A 13,363-nucleotide genomic window follows, 5' to 3' on the forward strand; every position below is an offset into this window, starting at 1 on the left:
CTATTACTTGTGAGATCTATGACTGCTAAAAAAATCACAAATGTATTCGTATAGATTTAGCATTCTGTCAGTGTTTGTGTCACTGCTAAACTGACCCAGATAGAGCTATTTGAAAACTACAGCTATTATTTACAAAGAAAAAGGGGGATGTCAGTGCTGTAAAAATTAGCTATTGTAGTTTCTCTGTTCTAAAATGAAGGACTAACGTAAAAAATAATAACATGACCTTCAGCAGATATATGTAGGTTCAGGACCAAGAAATACACTTCAGTGTTGAAGACCAATTACCAAAAATCAATTTGCTAAATTCATTACAAACGTGAAATATTTGGCTCCTACATTCATGATTTTAAATGTAAACTTGAAAAATACTACTGGAAAGCTTCAAATACAAAATTAATATTTTATGGCCAAACAAGAAGCATGTGTAAAATACAGAAATAAAACACACATTCCTGTTCTGAGATGCACACATTATTGTAAGTGGTATCAGAAAATTCTAGCAAATAAATTCAAAGATGACAGCTGTTTGTGGAAGTTCATTACTATCATCTTCATATTTCCATCTCTGAAAAAAAACCACAACCCCTTCTCCTGCACATCATACAATTTTCTCTGACAGTTTCACTTATAGTTTCTCTGAATGGTAACACCCATACTCCTACAAAATGTATGGGGGTTATTCAATGATCAGAAGCCATCTAGACAACAGACAGTTCTTCTAATTTTTCTTAAGGTGTAATATGAACCCTGACTCACATGGAAGACTACAGAGGAGTAAATAATCAACACTGATTCCTGCAGCAATTGAAGTTCTCCTGGGAGCTATCCCAGCAAAGTACCAACCAACCCGTTCAGTTTGTGATACATAGCAGGATTGCAGCCTGACAGAGCTTGACTGCAAATGCAGTCTTTCTCCAGTGCTCATCAGCAGGAGTTCAGAAGATATACTCACCAGACATAAATGTTTGTAGATCCAGTGATTTTAAATAAATTATTCCAATCTGTAATGGCAGAAAATTTAACCCTCTCTGGAGTTGATAGTTATTGCCTCTAAAAACTTCATTTCAGAGAGTGCTGTGAACACATCCTCCACTTGAACTATATGAGTTGTCCATATTAATTCTGCTTTGGTAAGCACAGTTTTGGAAGATCAGCAGTCTGAGGAATCAAGCACTCCATTGAGATAGTAGTCAGTAGCACTAGCTCTACAGTTATGAAAAAAAGCTAGAAAAACTTGATAAATGTTTCCATAGGATACAAGTGGCAATATACTTTTTAATTTAGGGCAACTGGGGAACAGCAAAGTCACTTACTACTGTTGGTACTTTTATCAAAATGAACTGTCTAACTTAATTCCCGCATGACGCTCACTGATGCAGCCTGGGTTTGGCACAGCTTTACCCCATTCAGCACACACAATGAGTCAGTCTGCTAACGTATAATGCCGTGTCAACCCGACAACCGAACCCCACTTGCTGACATCCACGCAAAGCAGATTTACCGTGGGTAACTTCGTCCCTAGCCTGACACTCACTGCAAATCAGGCTCTTTTATACACTTTATCCTCAGGTCACTGAAGCGATTACGGCTACCAGCCTGTCCAGCCTACGATTAAAACCATGCAGTTCAGTCAGTGACGGCATCGGGCTGACTCGTTTCGCGGCTTGGCTGCTGGCACGGCGGCGGCTAGCGTGCATCCCCGCTCCCCGGGAAGCCAGACCGAAGGAGAAAGCGAAGCCCCGCACAGGCGTCCCGTCTGGGCCTGCTCTCCTCGGGGCCGCCCGCTGCCTTGGGTGCGAGGCGCAGCGAGGCCTCCCGTGAGGAGAAACCGCGAGACCCTGTCACGGTCACCGCGCTCCCGCCGCCGCGCGCGCCGCGGAGCCGCCGCTACCAGCTACCCAAAGCACTGCATGCGCGCGCAGCCGCTCGCCCCCTGGCACGCGGTGGCGCTCACTTCCCGGACCCCGCGGCCGCCGGTCGCCGCCCACGCGTTCTCCCCCAAAAGACTACAGCTCCCATCACGCAACGCGCGGCCGCGCCACACTCACGCCGTAGGGCGCTGAGGGCGAGGCCCGCCCCGCATGTTGGGCGTCGTCGTTCTCAAAGCTGCTTCGCCGGCGCTCCGCGGGTGGGGGTCGGCGTTAGGCTTCTGGAAGCACCCCAGCCCCGCCTCGCTTCCCGCGCGAATTCCTTTCAGATCGCTCCCCCTGACGGTGCGAACGAGTGGGGCGTTGGTGTCTGAGCGCACCACGGTCCTGTACAGGCCTCCCTGTCCTTCCGCAGTGCCTGCAAGTTCCCGCGCATCCCGCGGCGCTCTCGGAGCTGGTTTGACCCTCGCCGCCCGCCGTAGGCTGCTGCCTGTCAGCTGCCGGCGCCTTTGTGGGGCGGCGGAAGCCGAGCGGGGCCCTGCGGACGAGGGGCGGGTGCAGCAGGAGCAGGAGCAGGAGGAGGTCCCGCTGCCAGGTGCGCGGGGGTCCCGCGGAGGCCGAGCTGCGCCTGGCGCCGCTGCCCCTCCCGGCTCGGCGCCGCTGCCTGCCGGTGGGGACCCTCCTTCCTTCGGTCTCGCCCTGTGGAGTGAGGGGCGCGGCAGCAGGGTGGGGCCGGAGCTCGGCCCTCAGTGAGCGGGAGAGGATACAGGTGGGCTCTGGGGGCGGTTCGGTTCGATGGTGCTGCTTTCTCCTGGGCCTCAGGGTGTGGTAGGACCCTGTCGGGACGGGACGGCCCAGCCCGGCCCGGCCCGGCCCGTGTGGGGAGCTTGCTGCCGGCCCGCACCCGGTTCGTACCGCTGTCGTCGTAAGGTGGGGCGGGGCGGGCGCTCCCCTCCTCGGGATGGCTGGGTTTGTGCCGCTTGGCTTTCCTGGCTCGGCATTAGAAAGGCGGGTGGGGGCAGGAATCCATGGTGTGGGGACAACGTGCCGCCGTACTGCTGTTTTAAAGCGACGCGGGAATGCCATTTGAGCATGCCGACAGTTAGATGTTTAAAATTTGTTTATTAGCACTTAAATGTTTGCAGGCAACGTGAAGGAATACGTGCATTTACCCCAATATACATACTGCTAAGTGTATTGGGGCAGATGCATGAGGCTTGCATCGTTTTGCATCCTTTTTTGTGCTTAGAGGTGCTAGGCAAACATTTGCAGGCATTCTTAACTTTGAACTGGTGAATATTGCTAATGCTTAGTCTGGTATCTTTGTTACCAAGCTTAGTGTAGAAGCATTTATAGATCCCTTGTCTGTTGTAGCATTGCTTCTGCCCTTTCTTTACTGACTTGGGTTTGCTTAAAAACAGTAGAATTAAGCTTTTATTCGCTCAGCCCATTCACACAGTTTTTCATACCTGTGTTTTAAATTTTTGTTGAGTTCAGAGTGGGGTTTTTCCACCTTTTGTTTATTGTTGACTTTCTTATCTGTATTTATTTGAGTCAGTTAGGTAGCAAAACTTTTTGTAGAATTTTTGTCTTTAAAAGGTACCCCAATTTCTTAGTAGTGTACAAACTGTTTGGGGAAAAATTGATAATACACATATTTTACAGGTATTTTTGACTGTCACATTTGTACTTATTCTGCCTTGTAATTTATAGTAATCCTATTAAATCTTTTAATGAATCTGTGTTTTGAATCCTGTGACTGTATGTACAAGGATGTATAGCTTTACATACTGCTAAGTTATAGCATGCCAATATTTAAACTATTGAAGTGAAAAGTAAAAGATAGAGATTGTGTTGGTATCCTCCTTGCTGTTTTCAGTCTCGTAGTTGGCTCTGTAGCTATACAGAATCCTATGGCAAGATCTGATAGCCCCATCTTTGGTGCCTAATGTTTCTTTCAGAGCAGTTCCTTCAAACAGCATCAGAACTACGACTACTGTGGATGCTGTCACCACATCATAATTCCATCTGTTCATTTTAAATCAATCCTTTCACTATTGAGAATGTGTTAAGTGAAAAATGTGGAAATAGGAGTGTGATTTTTTTAAAATTATTATTTTAAGACTTTTCACAGTTCTGGTTTTAGTAAGCTAGTGTAGTTCCTTTAATGATAGCTTATTTAAAGGAAAGCTGCTGTCTTAAAAACAAAACAAACAAAAAAACCCCAAACCAAAACCAAACAGTGGTATGATTTCTGTTAATCAGTGTTTCAGCCATGTCTGACAAAAGTGAACTGAAGGCGGAGTTGGAGCGCAAGAAGCAACGATTAGCTCAAATCAGAGAGGAGAAGAAAAGAAAGGAGGAAGAAAGAAAGAAAAAAGAAGTAAGAAATAATTTTCTTTTTGAAATGTGACTGTTTGCATATGTAACTTGCCCAAAATTTAAGAGTAGGTTCACTTAGTCATTTGGTACATGCTATTCGGGGAGTGTCTATTTAATGGTTGGTTGCTGATGCAAATGTAGCACTTTCGTTATCTGATAAGAGCAAACGCCTACTGTTTTCTTTAGTATTATCCATATGGTAAGTTAGCTTTAATTTTTTTTTTTTAATTCTACACTTACATGAAGTTTGGATTTCTAAAACTACTTGTGTGCATGGGACATCTTTAATCAGATCACTGTGAAGTGTTGCACAAAAGCTCTGCTTAATGAGTTGTGATGATGTTATTTAGAGAACTTATTTCTGAAGTGCATTTCTGAGGTTGTCCATGTGAATTGTCTGACTGTCAGTATTATTATTGTACAAACAATGTGCTACATTCTTCTGCTCTTTGACTCATCTTTAGCCTGAATTTTGAAATCAGAGTAACACTCAGGATGTATATGCTACTTGTGTGTTAGACTCTAGTTTGTCAACAGTCTTCTGGATTTCTCTCTGCTAAAGTATTTGACAATCAGTGATTTATTACTATGTTTCTCCTGAATGTAGATTATACCTCATAAATGAAACTTTTGCTGGAATGTTTTGGTGTTTTGGGGTCCTTTTTCAAGACTTCTCTGTGTTTTGGTTATGATCTTGTAGGTGTTCTAAATTAGCATATGACTGAAGACTGGGCAGCTGCCAGCTACGTGATTCGGACAAAGAGACGGAAATATCTCAAATTATGTTCTGATGATCTTGTGACAGTGTATTGCCTCTATCAGAGATTCCACATGTGATGCAATAGCTTATCAGTTGAGAACTTGCTCTAAAAATTTGGAAATTCCTTTTTTAAAAATAATTGTGCAGTAGATTAGAAACATAATGTGTGGTCATGTGAGGAGCAATTAGTCTTTAATCATGGCATAGGGATAGAATAGCTTGGTCTAGATTTTGCTGCTTCTTTTAAAGACTTGTATCATCAATTTATATTTACAAAAATATTTATTTGCCAATGACTGAGATGTGAACACCTGAAGCTATGAATTATATTTCTATAATTGAATGAGCAGTTAAATGAGTGGAAAGATATGGAGTGTTAGCATCTTTCACAGTAGAGCTTGTGTTGTTTTTAAATTATGGGGGTGTAATTTTTGTTCCTTTTTGTAATGAGATCTAGCAGATAATAAGACAACTTAAAGAAAATTACTTAAATGCCTGGTAAAGTTACTGCAAAGTTGGTTTTGGGTTTTTTTTTAAGACTTCCTATTTTTTTTGTGAAACCTGAGATCCAAAAGAAAGCTTTCTCACTAAACAGCTTGTTGATATTCTTGTTTTAAAAAATAGCTCAAAATGCACACATAGACAGTCATCACTTTTACATCTTACACATTTTCTTAATTGCTACATGCTTTAGCATGTACTCTATCTAGCCAAGCATGCTAATACTTTCTTGACCAAGGAGGGGTGTCTCTTACTGTCATTCTAACCCTATAGTGTTTTCTTTGACACAGTTATTGTGATTTCAAAATCTGAACAATATGACTGTGTCTTTAAAATACTTTAATACACAGGTACATAATAAATTTTTTTTCAGACTTTGTATTTTACAGTGCTTAGCATTAGTGTAAAAAAGGTATTCTTGATCTTATGAAGTGTTAGTCATTCTGACAAATGAGAAGACACTTTTTGCATGTTATATAAGTCTTTTAAAGACAGTACCAAAGCTACAATATTTTGATTCCTGTCTGCTGTTTACATTATCTACAGAAAGGACTATCAGAATTACTAGAGTCAAACACCTAACCTATATGATGATAGGTTTCAGTAGCATAAAAAAACTATAAGATCTCAAAACCATAACTGAAATGGGTTTTAATATCTGTTAAATGCTATAACTTAATTATTGAATTATTTTTAGACTGATCAGAAGAAAGAAGTTCTTCCTGTACAAGAAGAATCTGATCTTGAAAAGAAGAGAAGAGAAGCTGAAGCATTACTTCAGAGCATGGGATTGACACCTGAGTCTCCTGTTGGTAGGAACGTTAATATTAGTTTGAGATAAATGTTTGGTGCTTTTTTTGTTTGTTTTTTTGGGGGAAGGGGAGAGGGGTGTGGTTTGGGGTTTTTTTGGGGGGGGTGGTGGTGGTGGGGTTTTTGTTTGGTTTTGTTAGGATTGTGGTATTTATATAACTAGTGTGAAAATTCTCTGGCTACTATTTTTTGGGGTACACATGTCTGGGTTTTGTACTATTTTGTCCTGCATGATATCTGTTATAAATGTCAAGTGATGTGCTTTCATACACATTACTAGTACTATTTTGTAAAAGATATGTTTTATACTTAGTGGATTATTTGGAGTGTTTTAGTTAAAATACATAAATATAACATCATGTATTTGTTGGGGTTTTTTTCTATTTTCCCTGCACATTATTATTCTGTATTTTTTTTCCTTTCTCTTTTTCATAACACCAAATTTTAATTCTGGTATTTTTGTGCAGGCATGACTTGTTTGTTTTCTGCATCTTATACACCCTAATTTTCCTTATCTCAAATACCTGACTGACTTTGATGGAGTAATAGCAAGGCTAAGTATAAAATTTAACTATCAAGGATGATGATTCATATCTGTGCTACTCTTGGATGGGTTAGCATATTGGTTGTTGCTTTTTGCCTTTACATAGCCACATCTCTCTGGAAGATGAAAGTGAAGAGGGTGATAATTCAACTCTACTTTTTGTCTCTAGCTCTGAAATCTAAGGGGTTTGAAACTTATTTTTCAGTTTGGCTCAATGGTGAGGGTCTATTTCAGCTGGGTTTGCAAATAAAAAATAATTTGTATACCTGTGACTAAATCTTCATAATTGCTTTTGCATAGTCCTCAAGTGTTCAAAAGTGAATGTGGAATAAACACCATTATGGCTGCTCCCATTCCAACAGCCACAGCAGTCATTTTTAGTAGTTTGAACTGTTCTCACAGTTTAGAGACTGCATTTGGGCTATGTTAGCACTAGCGTACAGCGTTTTAAGTAATCAGTTCTTACCTACTAGAGATTTTATTTGGCAGTCTAATAGCTGAACGCTTTCTTGTGTGAGATTTTGCTAAGGCAGCTGATGAGACTCATGTGGAAATAGATGTGGTTGTTGTTGGTTTTTTAAATCTGTGAGCGAGAATCCAAAAACCACAGGATAGTCAGTCCTCAAAGCAAGTCGCTGCATAGACTTAGAGTAGCTGGTTGTGAAAAGCTCTGAGTTGCTGGTGTGTAAGACTGGGGCACACCCCTGCAAGTGTTGTGTTTAATTCCATTGAGCATCTACTTAACTACACCCTTCAACGTACACAGATTCACAGGGAATTCATTCTGTTCCCTTTCGAGATACCCAGATCTGATCTGGATCCTAAATCAAGCTAAAATGTTGTACTCTATACCTCGCAGTAATGTGCCCGAGGCACAGGCTCCGTCTGCTGACTGGGTGCTGGCAAAGTACGACAGTACAGTGATCGTATGCCTGAACTGAAGCTAACTTGCAGCTTGGTGTGCAGGTAGCTTGAGATTGCGTTGTTGGTGTAGGTGGATAGCTTGAGATAAGATTCATTCATAGAAAATTGTATAAAAAATTCCTAAGGCAATTGCTGTGCTGTTAACTGCCAGAGAAAGGTAGCTCTCTTATAGGAGAAGGGACCTTAACAATGTAAGTATGCTTTTAATGTCTACCATACTCGTTGTATAAGAAGCCATAAGTTAGTGAACCAAAATAACTTTCAAGAAGGTATTATGGTTTCATCCTGTGTTGGGGCAGGTGGAATTTTGCTTGGTCTTTTTGTAAGACTGTTGGTCTTTAAATAGGTTTCACCTCCCTAATGGGAAGACTTCCTTGGAAACAGTTTGCCCCACAAGAGGGCAATGTAGCATCGAAACTGAGCTACTGGAGTGTTTTGGCCATGCTTACGGCTAGGTAGGGCTGACTGACTTTTATAAATGGTAACAAGGTACGTTTCTAATGTCACCTCTTCAATTAGGAAAGGGTGACATTGAAATGTCATCGTTTCTGATAATGCACAAAAATAACGTAGGAATATAAAGGCCTATGGGCATCTTCTTCAGTGTAAATTATTCAGTAGATGGTGATGATGAGTTGAAGAATATATATATATACACTCTTATATACACGTGTACACCCATATTTATATAGATATATGTATAAAGTGTAAGTGTGTATGTATGAATTTATGAATTATAACTGTAGACCTATATAAAAGTCTCTCTGGTAGGAGGAATGCATTTTTAATAAATTGAAGTATTCACTGTGATTTTTTTTTTGTAAATTTAGGGGAGAATTTTTGTCAACCAGAGTCATGTCTGTTCTGGGATGGAACAGAAGCATTCTTCAGAATTCACAATATACTTGTGATTTCAGGAAGTTCTCTAGAAATGTTGCAGATCTAAATTCAGAGTTCTCCCTTGCCTGACCCCTGACAGAGTGGATACCTATTTATATACTTAATATACATAACTCGTGTTCAGCTGATTAAAGGTTCTTTTTAAGGATTGCTAAGGAGTGAATGTGTTCTATGAATGTTTTACATTTTGCTGAAAAATGAAGCATATAAGGACCTTCAACACCCCCCCTTAAGCATAAACCTAAGTTTTGTTAAATAACGAGTTTCACTATTTCTAAAAAGAGAAGTTGAAAGAAATATGGAAATATCTTTGTATCAGGTTGCATGATATCATTCACTATTATGCATCAGTTCCAAAAAACATGTTGCTTTTTAAACAGTAATTGCAATCTTCATCTACATACTGAAAATGAACTGACTTTTAAGAAAAAGTTTCAATATAACAGTACTAGACTGTTTGTCAAGTAAAAAGAAAAAAAAAAAAAACCACAAAAATCTCCCCAAACCCAACACTAGAAACTTTGTTGTGATAGACAGGATTTATGTTGATTTGATTCAAACTAGAACAAAAATAACAGTATGCTGTATGACAAAGCCACTTTTTTTGATCCGCGCTTCAGTGATTATATATTTTGAAATAAAATTACCAGTTAAATATATTCAATGTCTAATTTTTAAGAAAAACTGATGTCAAAGCTGTGTTAACAACTATCTTCCTTTTATGTTTAAGCAACACGATTTAGTGGAAATTACCCTTTGAAAATTGCTGCCATCATTTGTCAGAAGTTCAGTTTAAAAATATATTTGCAATTCATTTTCTCTTAAATGTCTTTCCCTCCATGTCTTTTTGTATGCTCCTGATGCATAACTGCCAAACAATTGCATGAAAGTCCAGCATGAATTGTTAACATTGTCTCTTCCCCTCTCTTTCTACTGTTCATTTTCATCCATGTATTTTTTGTTTGCCATCACTTTTTTTTTTAATACTTCATGTTAAATTAATTTGAAAACATCCTAAGCTGTGCAACCTCTGCGAGTAGTAACAGCGGATACCTGTCTGTTTCACTATTTAGTCCCTCCTCCTACCTCTCCGTCTTCCAAATCTGTGAGTACGCCAAGTGAGGCTGGAAGCCAGGACTCTGGTGATGGCGCTGTTGGATCTAGGTACGTTGCTTTACTTGTCATATTCCTTTGCTTAATGCTCATATTCTGAATAATTAAGTTTTAGAAGAAATCAAGGTTAATTACTTGATTATAATACAATAATATGAGGTTACAGTGTTATTGAATCTGTGAACAGTAACTGTTTTACAGAAGTACTTTACTATAAAATTTGAAATGCAGCTACACTTCCTAATTTGAAATTGCTAGCATAAACGTGGAGTTGTTTAAACTTGCAAGTCTAAAGTAAAATGAATCTGAATGTTTTGTGGTAATGTTTTTGTAAGCATGAATGCCTCAGGATAATAGAAAACTGGAAAAGTCCAACTTCTGGGCTCTTCCCAGCTTTTTCTAAAGGAGTGTGTGCCTGGATGATGGGCTATTTCCTTTTTCCCCTCTATTCTAGTTGGTTTAGTAAAAAATACTGTCTACAAACTTTTGCATTGCTTCTGATTTTAAATTCTTTTCCCTACTCAGAACAGTATTTCTCATTATTTCACTTTGCAGCCATCCCTGTAACACAACTATACCACTCACAATCTCTTTCATTTGCCCAAAATATAGCACCATGTTGGTACAGCCACAGGTGTTTCTTTCAGTTCCAGTACTTGCCACATCTATTTGACCATTTTTTTTGTGCATGACAGTTTGATAAATGCTGCTCTAAAGAGAGTCATAAATATTTCTGTTAAACTAGGAATTCAAAGAGGTGATAAGGTTGGAAACACTACTTCCGAAGGGTGTTTTCACTGTTTACTATGCGCAGTCTGTGAATAAGAGCAGTATTTGCCTGTTATTATTGGTAACTTGTATTTTCTCAGCAAATTAAGTTCAGGTACTTTAAATTTACTGAGTATGCATTGTAGACGAAGTTTAGTTAAAGCATAGTAACTAAAGCAGTTATCAGTTACTTTTGGGCTTATATGACTGGTTGTTCTGGAGAAAGAGTGAATACTTACACTGCTTTGAAGCATCTTTTTAAAAGAGTGCAGTAAAGCCTTGTATGCGTGGATTATGCATGCATGACTATATACAATCTTAATCTGAAAATATTCAAGATTTTAATGACCTAAACGAAGGTCACAAGGTGCCTGTTTCTAACTGGCAACCATTACATTAAAACAGAGAATACATCAAGCAGCAGATATGAACCCAAACTCTCTCTTTTTTTTTTTTTTTTTAATACCACTGTCCAGGTGTGATCTTGTGCATAGCTTATTCACTATGCAATTGAAGCTCACCTGTCATGTTAATAAAGAACTAATATAATTGTTCCTTAACTAAGTAACAAGCAAATTTTAAATTATTTGAAATCTGTGATTATTATTATTCAATTGTCATTTTGTATATAAATTCACTGTCTAGAAGAAAAAACAAGAATTATTTGCTGATGACTTTAAAAAAAAAATTCGTTCTAGTCATACATCATTTAAATTCAATATGAAACAATATGTATAGGCCACATATCTGTTATTGAACGCCATGTGTACTGAATTCATCTCCACCTCATAGGTGTACTGTGCTCTCTGATTGTATGTTCCTTGGACATAGTAACATAACATTGTATGTATACATTTTCTTATGAAGCCTTGAGAAAACTTGTATCCTAAGCCTCTATAGCTTCATGCATTTGCAGACTTTAAACCTGTCTCTTGACAACTTCCCAGATTTGGAAGCATAGAAAGACTGTGGTCCTGATGGCATGAATGAATTTCTAGCTAAATTGAAGGCTATATAGAATCACTGTTAGAGTCCTCTTGCTTATTCTCCAACCACTGGATAACATTATTCCCCTCCCCCAGTAAACAGATGCCTGTATCTTAGTCTATTAGTACAAGTTTGTACAGCATTCCTAATGTACACATACACTTGAGCCTGAAAGTTAATGGGAAAAGTTGGACTGTGTGATATATCCATTAGTGTTATACCTGGCATTTCACAGGTGACTTTCATATCAATATGAGGTGTGTTAGAAAGCCCAAGTTGTTCCACTATGATTGATAATCTTAAAACAAACCCTTTTATATTAGTGTATTATTTCAGGTTTGGTTGTTTGGGTTTTTTTTGGTCTTTGGCCATTTGTTCTCTAGTCTCTGCAACTATACTTCACAAAGATGATCTCCTTAGTTTAGTCTTTTCTCCTCTATGATGCTGAATCTTGCCAGTAACTTTACTTATTTAGTAATTAGTAGAGCAGTGTTCAGACTGTGTTCCTGCTGTTACTTCCATCTGTCTTGCTTTATTTTCATCAGTAAAGAGTTTTGTTTCCCAGTTTGATACTGTTCTTTCTCTCTTTTCCTCAGTTAAGAGTATAAATTCAAGACTGGAAATTAATACAGTTGGTTTACTTTTAGGTTAGGTGGATGCCTCATAGAATTAGTTTAAATGCAGAAAATACCTTTCAGAGATATAAGGAAGCGTTCAGAATGAGCCTGGATACAGAGAAGTTCAGGCACTTGTGGAACAATAGTAATTTCTGTTCACTGAAGCTTGTAGATAAGTTCATTTAACTTAAGGCATAACAAACATCTGGAAAGCAAAAGGAACAGTATTTTACGTCATTTTGGTACACATATAATAGATGAATTTTATCTCAGAATGTTACCTTTATTTTAAAAGAATATCTCTGAGAAAGTTCCAGTCAACAAGCAGTACAGGATATACAGTTAAATCTATTTTAAAAGGTAGACCATCCCTGGTACTACTGAAGTAACTGTTGAAAATTAAAAGAATGCTTTGAAAGCAGGAAAGCAACCTCAGTAAGGGCTAGGTCTTAAGCAGGCACAAAAGTCGGAGCTTTTTTAATTTGTGCCCTTTCCCCAAGTTCCTCTCGAGTGGGATTGAAAAAGTTGAGAAAATGTTTGACAAGCATTGTGGTAATGCAGCATTTGGATCTGTAGATAAGTCATCCTTTGCAGAAGCAACATGAAAGTTGCAGTGGTGGTTCGGTTTGGGTTTTTTTGGGTGGGTTTTGGGTTTTTTTTAATGCATGACAACATATGAGCAATATCCAGCTTGAAGTCTGAGGCACCAAATTAAACTCCAAGCTTAAATCTGTTTGGTCAAGAAAAACAGCAGAGACCTAAAGAATGAGTATACTCAAAGTAAATAACTTTATGGTAAAATGATGTGTTTTCTGATGCACAAAAGATATGGAAAGTTTTTAGAGATTTAGGTATTAAGCTATTGCTGTGGATGCAGTAGCAGTTACGTAGAATGATTTGCTAAATATGAAGACAGTGGACTTGTAATTCTTAGTTAAACTATAATTAATTATTTTTCTAATGCATACTTTCTACAAGAACAAGGTAGTGCATGACACACCCATACTTATGAACTTTTATGGCATTGCCTGTACATTCTTGAGAGCAACTTTACCTTTAGGGATTCTGCAGCTGGTTTATAAGAACATTACCATGTATGGGATAGAAATGTAAAATTGCCTTTTATTGACTTATCATAGTAAAATATTACATATTCTTTATTTTTCTATTTGTTACAAAAAATGAT

The 13,363-nt window shown here is 38.8% G+C and overlaps 1 protein-coding gene across 6 annotated transcripts in view; it reads left to right on the top strand.

Annotated features, from left to right (window-relative positions):
* The first annotated feature begins 2,232 nt into the window (after positions 1-2,232).
* DYNC1I2 (dynein cytoplasmic 1 intermediate chain 2) overlaps positions 2,233-13,363 on the top strand; it is a 31,184-nt gene continuing 20,053 nt past the window's right edge. The window contains exons 1-4 of one of the 6 annotated variants that reach the window (XM_069781416.1): positions 2,233-2,541; positions 4,137-4,254; positions 6,212-6,326; positions 9,712-9,856. In XM_069781416.1, the coding sequence (XP_069637517.1) occupies positions 4,147-4,254; positions 6,212-6,326; positions 9,712-9,856 (368 nt within the window). In that variant the 5' untranslated portion in view covers positions 2,233-2,541; positions 4,137-4,146. Of the gene's footprint in view, positions 2,542-2,601; positions 2,621-2,758; positions 2,779-3,143; positions 3,164-4,136; positions 4,255-6,211; positions 6,327-9,711; positions 9,857-13,363 lie in introns of those variants that run through there. The other 5 variants (XM_069781415.1, XM_069781418.1, XM_069781417.1 and 2 more) reach the window with 5 other exon arrangements.

Source organism: Haliaeetus albicilla, chromosome 4 (assembly GCF_947461875.1).
Source record: "Haliaeetus albicilla chromosome 4, bHalAlb1.1, whole genome shotgun sequence".
NCBI lineage: Eukaryota > Metazoa > Chordata > Aves > Accipitriformes > Accipitridae > Haliaeetus > Haliaeetus albicilla.